The 20,387-nt window shown below is 36.9% G+C and overlaps 1 protein-coding gene across 1 annotated transcript in view; it reads left to right on the top strand.

The window, feature by feature from the left end:
- Nucleotides 1-20,387, top strand: part of NDC80 (NDC80 kinetochore complex component) — a 63,149-nt gene that overhangs the window by 1,558 nt on the left and 41,204 nt on the right. Inside the window, exons 3-6 of the mRNA XM_036874187.1 lie at nt 1,393-1,470; nt 4,714-4,837; nt 4,942-5,114; nt 5,806-5,908. Of these exons, the coding sequence (XP_036730082.1) occupies nt 1,393-1,470; nt 4,714-4,837; nt 4,942-5,114; nt 5,806-5,908 (478 nt within the window). The remainder of the gene's footprint in view (nt 1-1,392; nt 1,471-4,713; nt 4,838-4,941; nt 5,115-5,805; nt 5,909-20,387) is intronic.

Raw genomic sequence — 20,387 nt, 5'->3', positions numbered from 1 at the left:
GTACCTATGTCTTATTGTCTTTGGCAAAGAAATCTGTAAAGGAGGATAATACAAAGATGTAGTATGAGCGATACTGTGATGAATCTTATCTGTTCTCAGTGGTACCTAATTTGGAGTCAGTGAAGGCTAAAAGTGGGCATGTTACTAGGTGTTGTGTTTTATCTCATTTGATACTTAAATTTCCAAAGCCACGTCTTTTGCTAGGCAATCCCTGAGGGACTGCTAATTCCTTTTCAGCACTCTTTCACTCTTTTATTTTCCTCCTTTACTGTAGAGCTGCTTGTTTGAGCAGGTTCTCTGCTGTAACTTCTATTTACTGAGGTGTATCCAACTAGCACAGTTCTCAATGAAAGGTATTATTTGCCCTGACAATTAGCTGCAGTTTAGTAGCAGCCTATAGAACACCACTTCTCCAAAGTATTTCCTCAGGATTCACTGGAAAAAAAAAGGTGCCCAAAAGAACTTGCTATCACTATAGTCAATATCCTGTAATGATCTGTAATTGAAAAGAATCCGAAAAAGTATGTGTATGTGTGTGTGTGTGTGTGTGTGTGTGTGTATACATCTCAGTCACTTTGCTATACACCTGAAACATTGTAAATCAACTGGACTTCAATTCTTTTTTAATTTTTTTAATAAAAAATAAAATGAGGGAAAAAAAGAACTTAAAATCATAAACTAATTTTTCCCTATGAATGAATTTCTTACAATTAAGAGAAGGCTATTTGTAACCATGTTGAGTTCTGTCAGTCCTTCTCTATTACCAAGGTACAAGTTACTTGCTAACTGTCCTTAAGTTACTTGGGTTTACATAGTATGAGCCTCTGCTACTTTTAGAAATTTGAAATATTTGTACATTTTTTTCTTCTGAAATCAGAGAAATGTTTTGTACTGTTGCACATTACTACTCCAAAAGATTTGTGCCTTGAATTGCATTCAAAGCTAAAAGGCTGCCTTTGTCAATGTTTCTGGTCTGTAATTGATGTAATGGATGTTCTTAAGTGTAGCTGCAGTCTAATAAAGAGTGAGCCTCAAAAGAAAAAATTTTAAATGTGGCTATCATTCTGTGATTGAAAATATCTATTTTTAAGTCATTTCTTTTCCTTTGAAGTTGTTATCCATAAATGTACATATTCTAGGATAATTAAAATTACAATGTAGATATGGGGGTTTTTCCTCCTTTTTTCTTAACATTTTAGTGTTAAAACTCATACTATGTTGTAAGCCTATCCTCTTTTTGGTAGCTATGATTGCTGCTAAAAATTTTCATGATTTTGAATTATTCTTATAGGTAATGAGGAAGAGGGGTTGGTTCCAATGTATTTACAAAAGTTTCTTGAACTAATATTTTTTCACTTATTTAAAGAGTTTGTTTTTCTCCTTTTCTTAAAGCAAAGAGAAATCAACCTTTGGAAAATTGAATATAAACAAACCCACATCTGAAAGAAAGGCCTCTGTATTTGGTAAAAGGTAATGATATTTTTTATTAATTCTAATGGAAGGGATTCTTATAGCCATACATTGAGCTAGATGCTGTCAAAGTACAAAAAATTAGATGGCATGGTCCCTTTCAAGAGAAAGTTATAATCTAGTTTTCCTCTGTTTTAAATGGTTAAAATGGTTATATTTGCTTTAGGTTATGCTGAGATATATCAGCACATTTAGACCACTATTTCATTGTTACAAGTGAATACTTGGTTGAAAATTCTATACATAGCTTTCACATACTATGGAATAGCATTTTAAAATTAGGAACCATCATCTAGTCCAACATTTTAGCCAAAGACTTTTTTATACTCAAATATTAAAGACTCCAAAGAGCTTTTATCTTGTGGGCTGTATCTATTGATATTAACTACATTAGAAAATGAAAGTGAGAAAAAAAAATTAGTATGTATTAATTCAGTTTAAAATAACAATAACCCAGGACTGCGCTTGTGATCCAGTGATAAAGAATCCACCTTCCAATGCAGGGGACACGGGTTCTATCCCTGGTCAGGGAACTAAGATCCTACATGCGGCGGGGCAACTAAGCCCACATGCCACAACCACTGAGCTCGCGCACCTCCACTAGAGAAGGGAAAACCCGCATGCCACAACTAGAGAGAAGCCTACATGCTGCAATGAAGAGCCTGCACGCCGCAACGAAAGATCCCACATGCCTCAACGAAGATCCTGCGTGCCGCAACTAAGACCCGAAGCAGCCAAATAAATTAATTAAATAAGTAAATATTAAAAAAATAAAGTAAAATAAAATAACAGTAACCCATTACATGTTAATATAAATTAACATGCTTTAATTTTTTAAAAACAAAACTATTTCAGTAAGAAGAGTGACATTTATATTTTTGCAAATCTCTTTAATGTCTGGCTTAATAGAAGATAGCTAAATTCTCATATCTGCTTCTGAATTCAGTCTGTTATAATATCTGACATCATGTAGCCAGCCTCTGGAAAACTCTACTGTACACTCAACGAAAGAATGAGAATGAAAGGTGTGAAAAAAATCTTAATTTTATTGTGAAAATAGTTTTGACTTCTCGATCCCCTAGGGCACACTTTGAGAACCACTGTCTAGAGTAGATCAGTAGTTGCCTAGGCTGGGGGTAGGGTAAGGATTGACTGGTAAGGGGGATAAGATTTGGGATGATGGAAATGTTTAATATCTTGATCATGGTAGAGATTACACAGGTGTAAATATTGTCAAACCTCATCAAATTGTATGCTTTAAACAGGTGCATTTTATTCTAAGCAATTATACCTCAATAAAGTTAATTTTTTAAAGAAATTTCCAACTCCAAAATAGAGAAACTGTTCATCTCACCAAAAACAAAATATAACTTTGTTTTGTTTTGTTTTTTATATAAGTTTATTTATTTTATTTATTTATTTTTGGCTGCATTGGGTCTTTGGTGCTGTGAGTGGGTTTCTCTAGTTGCAGCGAGCGGGGGCTATTCTTCGTTGCAGTGCGTGGGCTTCTCATTGCAGTGGCTTCTCTTGTTGTGGAGCATGGGCTCTAGGCATGTGGGCTTCAGTAGCTGTGGCACGTGGGCTCAGTAGTTGTGGCTCGCTGGCTCTAGAGCGCAGGCTCAGTAGTTGTGGCGCACGGGCTTAGTTGCTACGTGGCATGTGGGATCTTCCCAGACCAGGGCTCGAACCCGTGTCCCCTGCATTGGCAGGCGGATTCTTAACCACTGCGCCACCAGGGAAATCCCTATAACTTTGTTTTAAAACAAATGTTTATTTAATTATTTTGAAAATATTTAGAGATGACATATTTGTTACCTTATGAAAAGTCTTTGTCATGAACCCAAGTTAAACTGTTTCTGGTGTTTATTCTAGTTGATAAAAAATCTTAAGGCATTTTTTGTAATGTAACTTTCATCTCAGAGCTGAATGTCAGAGATAATGATGATAATGATTATAAAATCTAACTTTTGCTGAGCATTTTTGTAAGCCAGAAAAGTGCTATTTTATATCTCTTTTAATCAATCCTCAGAACTGCCCTATGTGTAGATACTGTTATTGTCTTCATTTTAGACATTAGGAAATTAAAGCTCAGAGGTTAAATAGTTTACCCAAGGTCATACAACTAGTCACAGAGACAGAATTTTTAACCAGACTCTGGTTCTAGACCCTATTCTCTTAAACTATAAGTTGAATGATACAGTATTTTGATTGGTTGGGAAATTTTTTTATAATTTAAAAAGCTATCTATTAGTGCAGTTTTGTGTAGAATAAGAGCTGAGTCTATACATGTATTCTTTCCTAGTAATAAAAATATATTAAAGATTAAGTAATAGCAGTATGTAGAAAAATGGATCTCAAATAGCAAATTCTCAGGGGAAGAATTAGCTAATTAGCTAGTTAATCAGAGCAGTGGCATCAGAGAGCCCAAGCTAAAGAACTTTTAGAACCTGGTCAGGAGAGAACTTGAAAGCAGCAAGCAAACATGCAGGGAGAAATTGTTTTGATGAACAGAGTTCAGACATTACAGCAGTGTTCATTGTAACTCAGTTTTGTGGCATCTGTCCAAAAAGGAAAATTATTGTCCCAAGGATATTTAATAAACTACAATGGTTAGGTAAATTGGGCCACAAAGAGAAGCAAAAGAAACCATTATAAAGATTTAAACAAATGATGTTTTGTTTTGAGAGGAGAGGCTTAAGATGGAGCATATATGCTATAGCTATTAATGACTAAAAAGTAGCAACATATATTTATGGTAAATAACAATCAGATACATAATATTGCACGACACAATAACGTTCATGAAAAAAAGCACAATCTGTTTCAACATCTCAAATTTTCCCGCAATAAATAATGGCAAATAAAGGGGTTGGAAGTGAAGGAGCAATCATGGAGGGGCAAGTAAGATGTTGAAAGAACCTGGGTTATTGAGTAGACCTGGAGAACAGTTGGTGCAGAAGACCTAGTGGACTCAAAATGCACAGTTTTAGAGGATGGTGTATGTGTTAGCAATGCAGAGCACCAGAAGTGTATTTTTCTTCCCACCTCATTTTCTACTTTAATCTTCATTATTTGCTCTTTTTTTCTCTGCTTTGAGTAAGAGAAATCTTAGTTAAATAAAAACCAAAGAATTGAACTTTCATGTTTGATGCTGATGTTAAAATATAAAATTGCCTTGAAATAATTTAGGCTTGACCACAGAAGGAAATAATTTTGACTGACTTTTAAAAAATATGTTTACAGAACTAGTGGACCTGGATCCCGGAATAGTCAATTTGGTATATTCTCCACTTCTGAAAAAATCAAGGACCCAAGACCACTTAATGACAAAGCATTCATTCAGCAATGCATTCGACAGCTCTGTGAGGTATTTTATAATCTTAAATATTCGAAATTGTGAGTGTTTTCTTAAGTATTTTTCAATAATTTTCCTATTGTAAAATGTTTGATGTTTAATAAAAATTATTGTAGTTTCTTTCAGAAAACGGTTATGCATATAGCGTATCCATGAAATCTCTACAAGCTCCTTCTGTTAAAGACTTCCTAAAGATCTTCACTTTTCTTTATGGCTTCCTGTGCCCTTCGTATGAACTTCCTGACACAAAGTTTGAAGAAGAGGTTCCAAGAATCTTTAAAGATCTTGGGTTTGTATGTTATATTTCTCATTAGCCTGGAGAGATTGTTGGAACACAGAAAAGAATGAAACTCAATAAGTGTGTAAAGATTTTGAGTTAGAGAAATAATGTATTTTAAGATGGTCACTATGGGCCACATATGCAAGATAAATTGAAAAGGCAAAAAAAACAACTTTTTGGAGATTATTACTGAACTACAGATGATAGATCATAAAGCCCTCAACTACTGATGTGATGAGGAATAGATAGAATAGGCTAGATACTGCAGATTTTATAGAAACAGAAAAGATAGGATTGAAGGCCTGGTGAAAATGGAGTAAGAAAGTCCAGAAAAGCCTGTGTAGAATAAACACAGGGGGAGAAATGGACTTGAGGAGGAGAAATACATACATGTGGTTTATTTGGGGTACATTGGATTTGAGGGAACAATCTTTCAGGAGCGAAGTCCAGCATGTTGGTTGTAAATCAGGTTTTGCAGCTTAGGGGATATATGTACAAAGTAATCTGCAGAGAAAAAAAACAAAAAATACACAAAACCATTTGAGGGTAAGAAGACGAAGGAGAGAATCTCAACAAGTATCTTGCTTCTAAACAAGTCGAGACTGATACGTGGAATTTTTTTTAATGTAACTTCTTGCTTAATTTAGCCATTATTTTTACAAAATTAACATACTGGCTTATGTTTTCTGATTTTTCATAGGTATCCTTTTGCATTATCGAAAAGTTCCATGTATACAGTGGGGGCCCCTCATACGTGGCCTCACATTGTGGCAGCCTTGGTTTGGCTAATAGACTGCATCAAGGTATTTGATTTCTCATTTTAATTATATATATAGGAAAGATTTTTTTTTTCCCTCAGGATATTTCTATTTCTCTCCCAATCTTGCTTTTACCAATTATCTCAAAATCTGCACCAGTTTTAAGTTTTCAAAGCATGTTTGATTTTAAGTTCTTCAAAATGTTAATATATGATTCCAGAGGTGAGGAAAGGAAATATAATGGCAAGGAGATCATTTGTCTTCATGAGGTTTTACAGCTCAAAAACAAACAAACAAACAAACAAAAAAAAAAACCAGCGAAATAACTCAGTAGGAATTTCCCCCATAACATTAATTTGGTTTTCTTCCCCTTTTTATTTAAAATCCATATCCATTGCGAAAGTTCTGGAAAATACAGAAACGCGTACACAGAAATTGGTATACTCATAATCCCACAACTCAGAGGCAACAACTTAAAACATTTCCTTAGGATAGAGTTTTAAAGGTGCATTTTTGCTATGCAAATTATGTGTATTTTTTCAACTTTTGATACATATTGACAAATTTCCCTCCAGAAAAATTGCACCAGTTAAAAGGTCCTCAACAATGTCTGAGAATACCCATTTTCCCACATGATAGGCATTATTGTTTTAAAATCTTTATCCATTTGGGAGGTGGAAATGTAGCTTGTTTTAATATATTATTAAAGTGATTATGTTTTTGTATGATTTATCATTATCATTGCTATTTCTTATAACTTGCTTATATGTGCTTTTTTGGCCTATTTTATATTTCTTTATTTCTTTCTGGTATTACTATAAGCCTTTATATATTGAACCCCTTACATATTAAGCTTATCGATGTTTTTAATAATTGACAACATGACAAGCAAAGATAATTTTTTTTGTTTGCAATTTTTGGTTTTTGTTTTGTTTGTTTGTTTTAAATTTTTATTTATTTATTTATTTATTTATGGCTGTGTTGGGTCTTCGTTTCCGTGCGAGGGCTTTCTCTAGTTGTGGCAAGTAGGGGCCACTGTTCATCGCGGTGTGCGGGCCTCTCACTATCGCGGCCTCTCTTGTTGCGGAGCACAGGCTCCAGACGCGCAGGCTCAGTAATTGTGGCTCACGGGCCCAGCCGCTCCGCGGCATGTGGGATCTTCCCAGACCAGGGCTCGAACCCGTGTCCCCTGCATTGGCAGGCAGATTCTCAACCACTGCGCCACCAGGGAAGCCCTCAATTTTTGTTTTTAAACTTGAATATTCACACATTATAACTGCGTATTCATGTCTTTTGACTTTTTTATCTTGTTTATTTGCAAGATCGCCATTTTGTATATCAAAAAGAGTTGAATTGGGTAAATAAGCTCTTATGTATGTGGTGCAAGTGTTTTTCCCTCATTATCCTTTTGATTTATGTGCTGTATTTTAATTGGTTGCAAATGTAAATATGTACATTTTTACCTAGTCTAATGCAGTCTCTTCCTTCTATAGCTTCTGAGTTTCCTGTCCTACTTAGTGCTGGAATCCTTAGAACTAATACTGTCCCCTGACATTCTCTTGGCCGTCAGCAAGCCCATAACTAAATGTAGGCAGGCATTGGGGATGGATTTTGACCCAGGAGATACACTGGTACGTTCAGCACCACCAATTTTCAGGAGAGAAGTAGAAATCCACTACCATAGTCCATTAATACAACTTAAATTTTATTGAACTTTATGTATAACTTTTATGCGTTCAGTTTGCCTCTCCTCAGTGATACACATGGACATTGGGTAACCACCTCTCTGCTCTTCCCTCCAAATACCCCTATTGTCATTAGAACACCTTACCCTTGTTTGCCTAAACAGCTTAGGTCATTGTTATGTTTTTGGGAGATAGCATTTCCACAGTGAAACAGGAGCTTCTGTATGGAGTACCTGCTTTGGCTTCTGTCGAGGAGGGACCTCTTGAGATGCCTCCAAGTCCATTACATAGACTTGGAGGCATAGGTTGAAATCCCCTCCTTCCTATCTTAATTTGCTTGAAGTAGTGCAGCTGAACACTATAGCAATGTAAGAATCAATGAGAGAGCATTCATAGGTTTCTTATGCTTTCTTTCCCACTTAACAGAATCCTAGGTGATTAGCCACACTTAGGATGGTCTCCTTTACTCCCATGTTTTTTAAAAAGTGCTTTTGCTTTTTTCCCTAGTATTTTTATGGCTTGTTTGTATTGTGTTTAAATCTTAAACCATCTGCAATTTATTTTAACATTAAAGAAAAGAAAATTTTATATTTTAAATGGCTCACTCATATACCTCAATACCTTTTATTGGATAACCCATCTTTTCCCCTTGGTTTTTTTTTTTCTTTAATTTTGTTGAGATATAATTGACATACAGAACTGTAAATTTAAGGTGTACAGCATAATGACTTGACTTACATTGCCAAATGATTACCACAGTAACTTTAGTTAAAATCCATATCTCATATAGATGCCAAAAAGAAAAAGGAAAAAAAATGGTTTTTTTCCTCATGATGACATCTTTTAGGATCTACTCTCTTAGCAACTTTCAAATATACCAAACAGTAGTGTTTGGTATATACACATGTTGTATATATACACATGTTGTATATACACATGTTGTATATTACATTTTATAGCTATAAGTTTGTACCTTTTGACCTCTATCCAGTTCTCCCACTCCCTAACCCCCTGCCTCTGGTAACCACAAATATGACCTCTTTTTGTTGGCTTGTTTTTTCAAAATTCCACCTGTAAGTGAGATCAAGTAATATTTGTCTTTCTCTGTCTGACTTATTTCATTTAGAGTACTGCCCTCAAGGTCCATCCATGTTGTCACAAATGGCAGGATTTCCTTCTTTTTATGGCTGAATAGTATTCCATTGTGTGTACCTATGTGTATGTGTGTATATATATACACATATACCACATTTTCTTTATCCATTTATCTGTCAGTAGATGCTTAGGCTGTTTCCATGTTGTAAATAATGCTGCAGTGAACATATGGGTACAGGAATCTCTTCAGCATAGTGATTTTGTTTCCTTCAGATACATACCTAGAGTGGAATTGTTGCATCATGTGGTAGTTCTAGTTTTAATTTCTTTAGGAACCTCCATGGAAACCAGTGTTTTCTGTGGTGGTTGTACAAATGTACAACTATACTAACAGTGCACAAGGGGTCCCTTTTCTCCGCATTCTTACCAGCATTTATCTCTTGTCTTTTCCACGTAAGCCATTCTCAAAGGCATGAGGTTTTCACTGTGGTTTTGATTTGCATTTCCCTAATGATTCGTGATGTTGAGTACCTGATGTCCATTTGAATATCTTAGTAAAAATCTATACTCAGGTCCTTTGCCCATTTTTTTAATTTCATTATTTATTTCTCGGTTACTGTTGTGTGACTTCTTTATGGATATTGGATAGTGACACCTTATCAGATAAATGCTTTGCAAATATTTTTTCCCATTCCATAGGGTACCCTTTCATGTTGTTGATCATTTTTTTGCTGTGCAGAAGCCTTTTAGTTTGATATAGTCCCACGTGTTTATTTTTGCTTTTGTTGCCTTTGCTTTTGGTCTCAAATCCCAAAAAATCATTGCCAAGACCACTGTCATGGAGCTTACTGCCTATGTTTTCTTCTAGGACTTTGTTTTGTTCTGTTTTGTTTTTAACATCTTTATTGGAATATAATTGCTTTACAATGGTGTGTTAGTTTCTGCTGTATAACAAAGTGAATTAGCTATATGTATACATATATCTGCATATCCCCTCCCTCTTGCATCTCCCTCCACCCTCCCTATCCCACCCCTCTAGGTGGTATCAAAGCACCAACCTGATCTCCTTGTGCTATGCAACTGCTTCCCACTAGCTATCTACTTTACATTTGGTAGTGTATATATGTCAGTGCTACTCTCTCACTTCGTCTCAGCATACCCTTCCCCCTTCCCTGTGTCCTCAAGTCCATTCCCTACGTCTGCATCTTCATTCCTGTCCTGCCCCTAGGTTCATCAGAACCTTTTTTTTTTTTTTTAGATTCCATATATATGTGTTAGCATACAGTATTTTTCTCTTTCTGACTTACATCACTCTGTATGACAGACTCTAAGTCCATCCACCTCACTACAAATAGTTCAATTTCATTTCTTTTTATGGCTGAGTAACATTTCATTGTATGTATGTGCCACATCTTCTTTATCCATTCGTCTGTTGATGGACCCTTACGTTGCTTTCATGTCCTGGCTATTGCAAATACTGCTGCAATGAACATTGTGGTACATGTCTGCTTTTAAATTATCGTCTTCTCAGGGTATTTGCCCAGTAGTGGGATTACTGGGTCATACGGTAGTTCTATTTTTAGTCTTTTAAGGAACCTCCATACTGTTCTCCATAGTGGATGGATCAATTTATGTTCCCACCAACAGTGCGAGAGGGTTTTCTCCACAACCTTTCCAGCATTTATTGTTTGTAGATTTTTTTCATGATGGCCATTCTGGCCGGTGTGAGGTGATACCTCATTGTAGTTTTGATTTACATTTCTCGCATGATTAGTGATGTTGAACATTCTTTCATGTGTTTGTTGGCAATCTGTATATCTTCTTTGGAGAAATGTCTATTTAGCTCTTCTGCCCATTTTTCGATTGGGTTGTTTGTTTTTGGATATTGAGCTGCATGAGCTGCTTGTATATCTTGGAGATTAATCCTTTGTCAGTTGCTTCGTTTGCAAATATTTTCTCCCTTTATGAGGGTTGTCTTTTCGTCCTGTATATGGTTTCCTTTGCTGTGCAAAAGCTTTTAAGTTTCATTAGGTCCCATTTGTTTATTTTTGTTTTTATTTCCATTTCTCTGGGAGGTGGGTCAAAAAGGATCTTGCTGTGATTTATGTCTTAGAGTGTTCTGCCTATGTTTTTCTCTAAGAATTTTATACTGTCTGGCCTTACATTTAGGTCTTTAATCCATTTTGAGTTTATTTTTGTGTATGGTGTTAGAAAGTGTTCTAAATTCTTTCTTTTACATGTAGCTGTCCAGTTTTCCCAGCACCACTTATTGAAGAGGCTGTCTTTTCTCCAGTGTATATTCTTGCCTCCTTTATCAAAGATAAGGTGACCATATGTGCATGGGTTTATGTCTAGGCTTTCTATCCTATTCCATTGACCTATATTTCTGTTTCTGTACCAGTACCATACTGTCTTGATTACTGTAGCTTTGTAGTATAGTCTGAAGTCAGGGAGCCTGATTCCTCCAGCTCCATTTTTCTTTCTCAAGATTGCTTTGGCTATTCGAGGTCTTTCATGTTTCCATACAAATTGTGAAATTTTTTGTTCTACTTCTGTAAAAAATGCCATTGGTAATTTGATAGGGATTGCATTGAATCTGTAGATTGCTTTGCCAATCCAAGAACATGGTATATCTCTCCATCTGTTTGTATCATCTTTAATTTCTTTCATCAGTGTCCTATAGTTTTCTACATACAGATCTTTTGTCTCCTTAGGTAGGTTTATTCCTAGGTTGCAATGGTAAATGGGAGTGTTTCCTTAATTTCTTTTTCAGATTTTTCATCATTAGTGTATAGGAATGCAAGAGATTTCTGTGCATTAATTTTGTATCCTACTACTTTACCAAATTCATTGATTAGCTCTAGTAGTTTTCTGTAACATCTTTAGGATTCTGTATGTATAGTATCAAGTCATCTGTAAACAGTGACATTTTTACTTCTTCTTTCCCAATTTGGATTCCTTTTATTTCTTTTTCTTCTCTGATTGCCGTGACGAAAACTTCCAAAACTATGTTGAATAATAGTGGTGAGAGTGGGCAACCTTGTCTTGTTACTGATCTTAGAGGAAATGGTTTCAGTTTTTCACCATTGAGAACTATGTTGTCTGTGGGTTTCTCATATATGGCCTTTATTATGTTGAGGTAGGTTTCCTCTCTGCCTACTTTCTGGAGAGCTTTTATCTTAAATCGGTGTTAAATTTTGTCAAAAGCATTTTCTGCATCTATTCAGATTATCATATGGTTTTTATCCTTCAATTTGTTAATATGGTTTATCACATTGACTGATTTGCATATATTGAAGAATATTCACATGCCTGGGATAAACCCCACTTGATCATGGTGTATGATCCTTTTAATGTGCTGTTGGATTCTGTTTGCTAGTATTTTGTTGAGGATTTTTGCATCTATGTTCATCAATGATATTGGCCTGTAGTTTTCTTTTTTTGTGACATCTTTGTCTGGTTTTGGCATCAGTGTGATGGTGGCCTCGTAGAAGGAGTTTGGGAGTGTTCCTCTCTCTGCTGTATTTTGGAAGAGTTTTAGTTGTTTATTTGAGGTTTTTCTTGTTTCTTGAGGTAGGATTGTATTGCTATAAACTTCCCCCTTAGAACTGCTTTTGCTGCATGCCATAGGTTTTGGGTCATCGTGTTTTCACTGTCATTTGTTTCTAGGTATTTTTTGATTTCCTCTTTGATTTCTTCAGTGATCTCTTGGTTATTTAGTAGGGTATTGTTTAGCCTCCATGTGTTTTTATTTTTTACAGATCTTTTCCTGTAATTGATATCTAGTCTCATAGTGTTGTGGTCAGAAAAGATACTTGATATGATTTCATTTTTCTTTTAATTTACCAAGGCTTGTTTTGTGACCCAAGATATGATCTATCCTGGAGAATGTTCCATAAGTACTTGAGAAGAAAGTGTATTCTGTTGTTTTTGGATCGAATGTCCTATAAATATCTATTAAGTCCATCTTGTCTAATCTGTCATTTAAAGCTTGTGTTTCCTTATTGATTTTCATTTTGGATGATCTGTCCATTGGTGAAAGTGGGGTGTTAAAGTCCCCTACTATGATTGTGTTACTGTCAATTTCCACTTTTTTTGGCTGTTAGCATTTGCCTTATGTATTGAGGTGCTCCTATGTTGGGTGCATAAATATTTACAATTGTTATATCTTCTTGGATTGATCCCTTTATCATTATGCAGTGTCCTTCCTTGTCTCTTGTAACAGTCTTTATTTTAAAGTCTATTTTATCTGATATGAGAATTGCTACCCCAGCTTTCTTTTGATTTCCATTTGCATGGAATATCTTTTTACATCCCCTCACTTTCAGTCTGTATGTGTCCCTAGGTCTGGAGTGGGTCTCTTGTAGACAGCATGTATACAGGTCTTGTTTTTGTATCCATTCAGCTTGTCTGTGTATTCAGATTGGAGCATTTAATCCATTTACATTTAAGGTAATTATTGATATGTATGTTTCTATTACCATTTTCTTTATTGTTTTGGGTTTGTTTTTGTAGGTCTTTTTCTTCTCTTGTGTTTCCCGCCTAGAGAAGTTCCTTTAACATTTGTTGTAAAGCTGGTTTGGTGGTGCTGAATTCTATTAACTTTTGCTTGTCTGTAAATGTTTTAATTTCTCCATTCAAATCTGAATGAGGGGCTTCCCTGGTGGTGCAGTGGTTAAGAATCCTCCTGCCAATGCAAGGGACATGGGTTTGAGCCCTGGTCTGGGAAGATCCCACATGCCGTGGAGCAACTAAGCCCGTGCGCCACAACTACTGAGCCTGAGCTCTAGAGCCTTCGAGCCACAGCTTCTGAAGCCCGTGTGCCTAGAGCCCGTGCTCCGCAACAAGAGAAGCCACTGCAATGAGAAGCCCGTGCACAGCAATGAAGACCCAACACAGACATAAATTAATTAATTAATTAATTAATTTAAAAAAATAAAAAGGGACATCTCTTTTATAAAAAAAAAAAAATCTGAATGAGATCCTTCTTGGGTATAGCAATCTTGGTTGTAAGTTTTTCCTTTTCATCGCTTTAAATATGTCCTGCCACTCCCTTCTGGCTTGCAGAGTTTCTGCTGAAAGATCAGCTGTTAACTTTATGGGGATTCCCTTGTATGTTATTTGTTGCTTTTCCCTTGCTGCTTTTAAGATTTTTTCTTTGTATTTAATTTTTGATACTTTGATTAATATGTGTCTTGGCTTGTTTCTCCTTAGATTTATACTGTATGAAACTGTCTGTGCTTCCTGGACTTGATTGACTATTTCCTTTCCCATATTAGCGAAGTTTTCAACTATAATCTCTTCAGATATTTTCACAGTCCCTTTCTTTTCCTCTTTTTCTTCTGGGACCCCTATATTCAAATGTTGGTGCATTTAATGTCCCAGACATCTGTGAGACTGTCCTCAATTCTTTTCATTCTTTTTTCTTTATTCTGCTCTGCAGTAGTTATTTCCACTATTTTATCTTCTAGGTCACTTATCCGTTCTGCCTCAGTTATTCTGCTATTGATTCCTTCTAGAGAATTTTTAATTTCATTTATTGTATTGTTCATCATTGTTTGTTTGCTCTTTAGTTCTTCTAGGCCTTTGTTAAACGGTTTTTGTATTTTCTCCATTCTATCTCCAAGAGTTTGGATATCTTTACTATCATTACTCTGAATTCTTTTTCAGGTAGCCTGCCTATTTCCTCTTCTGTTGTTTAGTCTGGTGGGTTTTTACCTTGCTCCTTCATCTGCTGTGTATTTCTCTGTCTTCTCATTTTGCTTAACTTACTGTGTTTGGAGTCTCCTTTTCGCAGGCTGCAGGTTCATAGTTCCCGTTGTTTTTGGTGTCTTCCCCCAGTGGGTAACGTTGGTTCAGTGGGTTTTGTAGGCTTCCTGGTGGAGGGGACTGGTGCCTGTGTTCTGGTGGATGAGGCTGGACATTGTCTTTCTGGTGGGCAGGACCGTGTCTGTTGGTGTGTTTTGGGGTGTCTGTGACCTTATTATGATTTTAGGCAGCCTCTCTGCTAGTGGGTGGGGTTGTATTCCTGTCTGGCTAGTTGTTTCTCATGGGGTGCCCAGCACTGGAGCTTGCTTGCCGTTGGGTGGAGCTGGGTCTTAGTGTTGAGACAGATATCTCTGGGAGAGCTCTCGCCAATTGATATTACTTGGGACCAGGAGGTCTCTGATGGTCCAGTGTCCTGAACTTGGCTCTTCCACCTCAGGGGTTCAGGCCTGACACCAGGCTGGAGCACCAAGACCCTGTCAGCCACACGGCCATGTACGTAGGGATTTTCTTGCCTTTTGGGAAGTATGAGGTCTTCTGCCAGCATTCAGTAGGTGTTCTGTAGGAGTTCCACATGTAGATGTATTTTTTTCTTTTTATAAATTTATTTATTTAATTTATTTTTATTTTTGGCTGTGTAGGGTCTTCGTTGCTGCGCGTGGGCTTTCTCTAGTTTCGGCGAGCAAGGGCTACTCTTCGTTGTGGTGCGCGGGCTTCTCATCGCAGTGTCTTCTCTTGCTGCAGAGCACGGGCTCTAGGTGCGTGGGCTTCAGTAGTTGTGGCTCACGGGCTCTAGAGCGCATGCTCAGTAGTTGTTGTCCACGGGCATCGTTGCTCTGCGGCATGTGGGAACTTCCCAGACCAGGGCTTGAACCCGTGTCCCCTACAGTGGCAGGCAGATTCTTAACCACCGCGCCACCAGGGAAGTCCTGTAGATGTATTTCTGATGTATTTGTGGGGAGGAAGGTGATCTCTACATCTTACTCCTCTGCCATCTTGAAGGTCCTCCCACAATAGGAGACTTCACTGAAGATGCCAACCTCTGCAAGAGCTAGAGGTGCAGAGGCATTTTTTTTTAATTTATTTTTTTATACAGCATGTTCTTATTAGTCATCCATTTTATACACATTAGTGTATACGTGTCAATCCCAGTCTCCCAATTCATCACACCACCACCCCCACCTGCCGCCACTTTCCCCCCTTGGTGTCCATACGTTTGTTCTCTACATCTGTGTCTCAATTTCGACCCTGCAAACCGGTTCATCTGTACCATTTGTCTAGGTTCCACATATGTGCGTTAATATACAGTATTTGTTTTTCTCTTTCTGAGTTACTTCACTCTGTGTTACAGTCTCTAGATTCATCCACGTCTCTACAAATGACCCAATTTCATTCCTTTTTATGGCCGAGTAATATTCCATTCTATATGTGTACCACATCTTCTTTATTCATTCATCTGTCGATGGGCACTTAGGTTGCTTCCATGACCTGGCTATTGTAAATAGTGCTGCAATGAACATTGGGGTGCGTGTGTCTTCTTGAATTATGGTTTTCTCTAGGTATATGCCCAGGAGTGGGATTGCTGGGTCATATGGTAATTCTATCTTTAGTTTTTTAAGGAACCTCCATACTGTTCTCCATAGTGGCTGTATCAATTTACATTCCCACCAACAGTGCAAGAGGGTTCCCTTTTCTCCACACTCTCTCCAGCATTTGTTGTTTGTAGATTTTCTGATGATGCCCATTCTAACTGGTGTGAGATGATACCTCATTGTAGTTTTGATTTGCATTTCTCTAATAATTAGTGATGTTGAGCAGCTTTTCATGTGCTTCTTGGCCATCTGTATGTCTTCTTTGGAGAAATGTCTATTTAGGTCTTCTGCCCATTTTTTCATTTTAATATTGAGTTGCATGAGCTGTTTATATATTTTGGATTTTAATCCTTTGTCCATTGATTCGTTTGCAAATATTTTCTCCCATTCTGAGGGTTGTCTTTTCGTCTTGTTTGTAATTTCCTTTGCTTTGCAAAAGCTTCTAAGTTTCATTAGGTCCCATTTGTTTATTTTATTTTAACTTATTTATTTATTTATTTATATTTATTTTTGGCTGTGTTGGGTCTTCGTTTCTGTGCAAGGGCTTTCTCTAGTTGCGGCGATCGGGGGCCACTCTTCATCGCTGTGCACGGGCCTCTCACTGTCGTGGCCTCTCTTGTTGCGGAGCACAAGCTCCAGACGCACAGGCTCAGTAGTTGTGGCTCACGGGTCTAGTTGCTCCGCAGCATGTGGGATCTTCCCAGACCAGGGCTCGAACCCGTGTCCCCTGCATTGGCAGGCAGATTCTCAACCACTGTGCCACCAGAGAAGCCCACCATTTGTTTATTTTTGTTTTTATTTCCATGACTCTAGGAGGTGGATCAAAAAAGATCTTGCTATGATTTATGTCAAAGAGTGTTCTTCCTATGTTTTCCTCTAAGAGTTTTATAGTGTCTGGTCTTACATTTAGGTCTCTAATCCATTTTGAGTTTATTTTTGTGTATGGTGTTAGGGAGTGTTCTAATTTCATTTTTTTACATGTAGCTGTCCTGTTTTCCCAGCACCACTTATTGAAGAGACTGTCTTTTCTCCATTGTATATCCTTGCCTCCTTTGTCATAGATTAGTTGACCATAGGTGCGTGGGTTCATCTCTGGGCTTTCTGTCCTGTTCCATTGATCTATATTTCTGTTTTTGTTCCAGTACCTAATTGTCTTGATTACTGTAGCTTTGTAGTATAGTCTGAAGTCAGGGAGTCTGATTCCTCCAGCTCCGTTTTTTTCCCTCAAGACTGCTTTGGCTATTCGGGGTCTTTTGTGTCTCCATACAGATTTTAAGATTTTTTGTTCTAGTTCCGTAAAAAATGCCATTGGTAATTTGACAGAGACTGCATTGAATCTGTAGATTACTTTGGGTAGGATAGTCATTTTCACAGTATTGATTCTTCCAATCCAAGAACATGGTATATCTCTCCATCTGTTGGTATCATCTTTAATTTCTTTCATCAGTGTCTTATAGTTTTCTGCATATAGGTCTTTTGTCTCCCTAGGTAGGTTTATTCCTAGATATTTTATTCTTTTTGTTGCAGTGGTAAATGGGAGTGTTTCCTTAATTTCTCTTTCAGGTTTTTCATCATTAGTGTGTAGGAATGCAAGATATTTCTGTGCATTAATTTTGTATCCTGAAACTTTACCAGATTCATTGATTAGCTCTACTAGTTTTCTGGTGGCATCTTTAGGATTCTCTATGTATAGTATCAAGTCATCTGCAAACAGGGACAGTTTTACTTCTTCTTTTCCAATTTGTATTCCTTTTATTTCTTTTTCTTCTCTGATTGCCGTGGCTAGGACTTCCAAAACTATGTTGAATAATAGTGGTGAGAGTGGACATCCTTGTCTTGTTGCTGATCTTAGGGGAAATGCTTTCACTTTTTCACCATTGAGAATGATGTTTGCTGTGGGTTTGTTGTATATGGCCTTAATTATGTTGAGGTAGGTTCCCTCTATGCCCACTTTCTGGAGAGTTATTATCATAAATGGGTGTTGAATTTTGTCCAAAGCTTTTTCTCCGTCTATTGAGATGATCATACGGTTTTTATTCTTCAATTTGTTAATATGGTGTATCACATTGATTGATTTGCATATATTGAAGAATCCTTGCATCCCTGGGATAAATCCCACTTGATCATGGTGTATGATCCTTTTAATGTGTTGTTGGATTCTGTTTGCTAGTATTTTGTTGAGGATTTTTGCATCTATATTCATCAGTGATATTGGTCTGTAATTTTCTTTTTTTGTACTGTCTTTGTCTGATTTTGGTATCAGGGTGATGGTGGCCTCATAGAATGAGTTTGGGAGTGTTCCTTCCTCTGTAATTTTTGGGAAGAGTTTGAGAAGGATGGGTGTTAACTCTTCTCTAAATGTTTGATAGAATTCACCTGTGAAGCCATCTGGTCCTGGACTTTCGTTTGTTGGAAGATTTTTAATCATAGTTTCAATTTCATTACTTGTGATTGGTCTGTTCATATTTTCTATTTCTTCCTGGTTCAGTCTTGGAAGGTTATACCTTTCTAAGAATTTGTCCATTTCTTCCAGGTTGTCCATTTTATTGGCATAGAGTTTATTGTAGTAGTCTCTTAGGATGCTTTGTATTTCTGCGGTGTCTGTTGTAACTTCTCCTTTTTCATTTCTAATTGTATTGGTTTGAGTCCTCTCCCTCTTTTTCTTGATGAGTCTGGCTAATGGTTTATCAATTTTATCTTCTCAAAGAGCCAGCTCTTAGTTTTATTGATCTTTGCTATTGTTTTCTTTGTTTCTATTTCATTTATTTCTCCTCTGATATTTATGATTTCTTTCCTTCTGCTAACTTTGAGTTTTCTTTGTTCTTTCTCTAGTTCCATTAGGTGTAAGGTTAGATTGTTTATTTGAGATTTTTCTTGTTTCTTGAGGTAGGCTTGTATAGCTATAAACTTCCCTCTTAGAACTGCTTTTGCTGCATCCCATAGGTTTTGGATCATCGTGTTTTCATTGTCATTTGTCTCTAGGTAGTTTTTGATTTCCTCTTTGATTTCTTCAGTGATCTCTTGGTTATTTTGTAACGTATTGTTTAGCCTCCATGTGTTTGTGTTTTTTTACGTTTTTTTCCCCTGTAATTGATTTCTAATCTCATAGCGTTGTGGTCAGAAAAGATGCTTGATATGATTTCAGTTTTCTCAAGTTTACTGAGGTTTGATTTGTGACCCAAGATGTGATCTATCCTGGGGAATGTTCCGTGCACACTTGAGAAGAACGTGGAATCTGCTGTTTTTGGATGGAATGTCCTATAGATATCAATTAAATCTGTCTATTTTGTCATTTAAAGCTTGTGTTTCCTTATTAATTTTCTGTTTGGATGATCTGTCCATTGGTGTAAGTGAGGTTTTAAAAGTCCCTCACTATTATTGTGTTACTGTCGATTTCCTCTTTTATAGCTGCTAGCAGTTGCCTTATGTATTGAGGTGCTCCTATGTTGGGTGCATTTATATTTATAATTGTTATATCTTCTTCTTGGATTGATCCCTTGATCATTTTGTAGTGTCCTTCCTTGTCTCTTGTAACATTCTTTATTTTAAAGTCTATTTTAACTAATATGAGTATTGCTACTCCAGCTTTCTTTTGATTTCCATTTTCATGGAATATCTTTTTCCATCCCCTCACTTTCAGTCTGTATGTGTCCCTAGGTCTGAAGTGGGTCTCTTGTAGACAGCATATATATGGGTCTTGTTTTTGTATCCATTCAGCAAGCCTGTGTCTTTTGGTTGGAGCATTTAATCCATTCACGTTTAAGGTAATTATCGATATGTATGTTCCTATTACCATTTTCTTAATTGTTTTGGGTTTGTGTTTGTAAGTCTTATCTTTCTCTTGTGTTTCCTGCCTAGAGAAAGAAGTTCCTTTAGCGTTTGTTGTAAAGCTGGTTTGGTGGTGCTGAATTCTCTTAGCTTTTGCTTGTCTCTAAAGCTTTTGATTTCTCCATCGAATCTGAATGAGATCCTTGCCGTGTAGAGTAATCTTGGTTGTAGGTTCTTCCCTTTCATCACTTTAAATATATTGTGCCACTCCCTTCTGGCTTGTAGAGTTTCTGCTGAGAAATCAGCTGTTAACCTTATGGGAGTTCCCTTGTATGTTATTTGTCATTTTTCCCTTGCTGCTTTCAATAATTTTTCTTTGTCTTTAATTTTTGCCAATTTGATTACTATGTGTCTCGGCGTGTTTCTCCTTGGTTTATCCTGTATGGGGCTCTCTGTGCTTCCTGGACTTGGGTGGCTATTTCCTTTCCCATGTTAGGGAAATTTTCGACTATAATCTCTTCGCATATTTTCTCGGGTCTTTTCTCTCTCTCTTCTCCTTCTGGGACACCTATAATGCGAATGTTGTTGTGTTTAATGTTGTCCCAGAGGTCTCTTAAG

Source organism: Balaenoptera musculus, chromosome 14, assembly GCF_009873245.2.
Source record: "Balaenoptera musculus isolate JJ_BM4_2016_0621 chromosome 14, mBalMus1.pri.v3, whole genome shotgun sequence".
Lineage (NCBI taxonomy): Eukaryota > Metazoa > Chordata > Mammalia > Artiodactyla > Balaenopteridae > Balaenoptera > Balaenoptera musculus.
The sequence above is the reverse complement of the archived record's forward strand: the minus strand, read 5'-3'. Positions and strand labels throughout refer to the sequence as shown.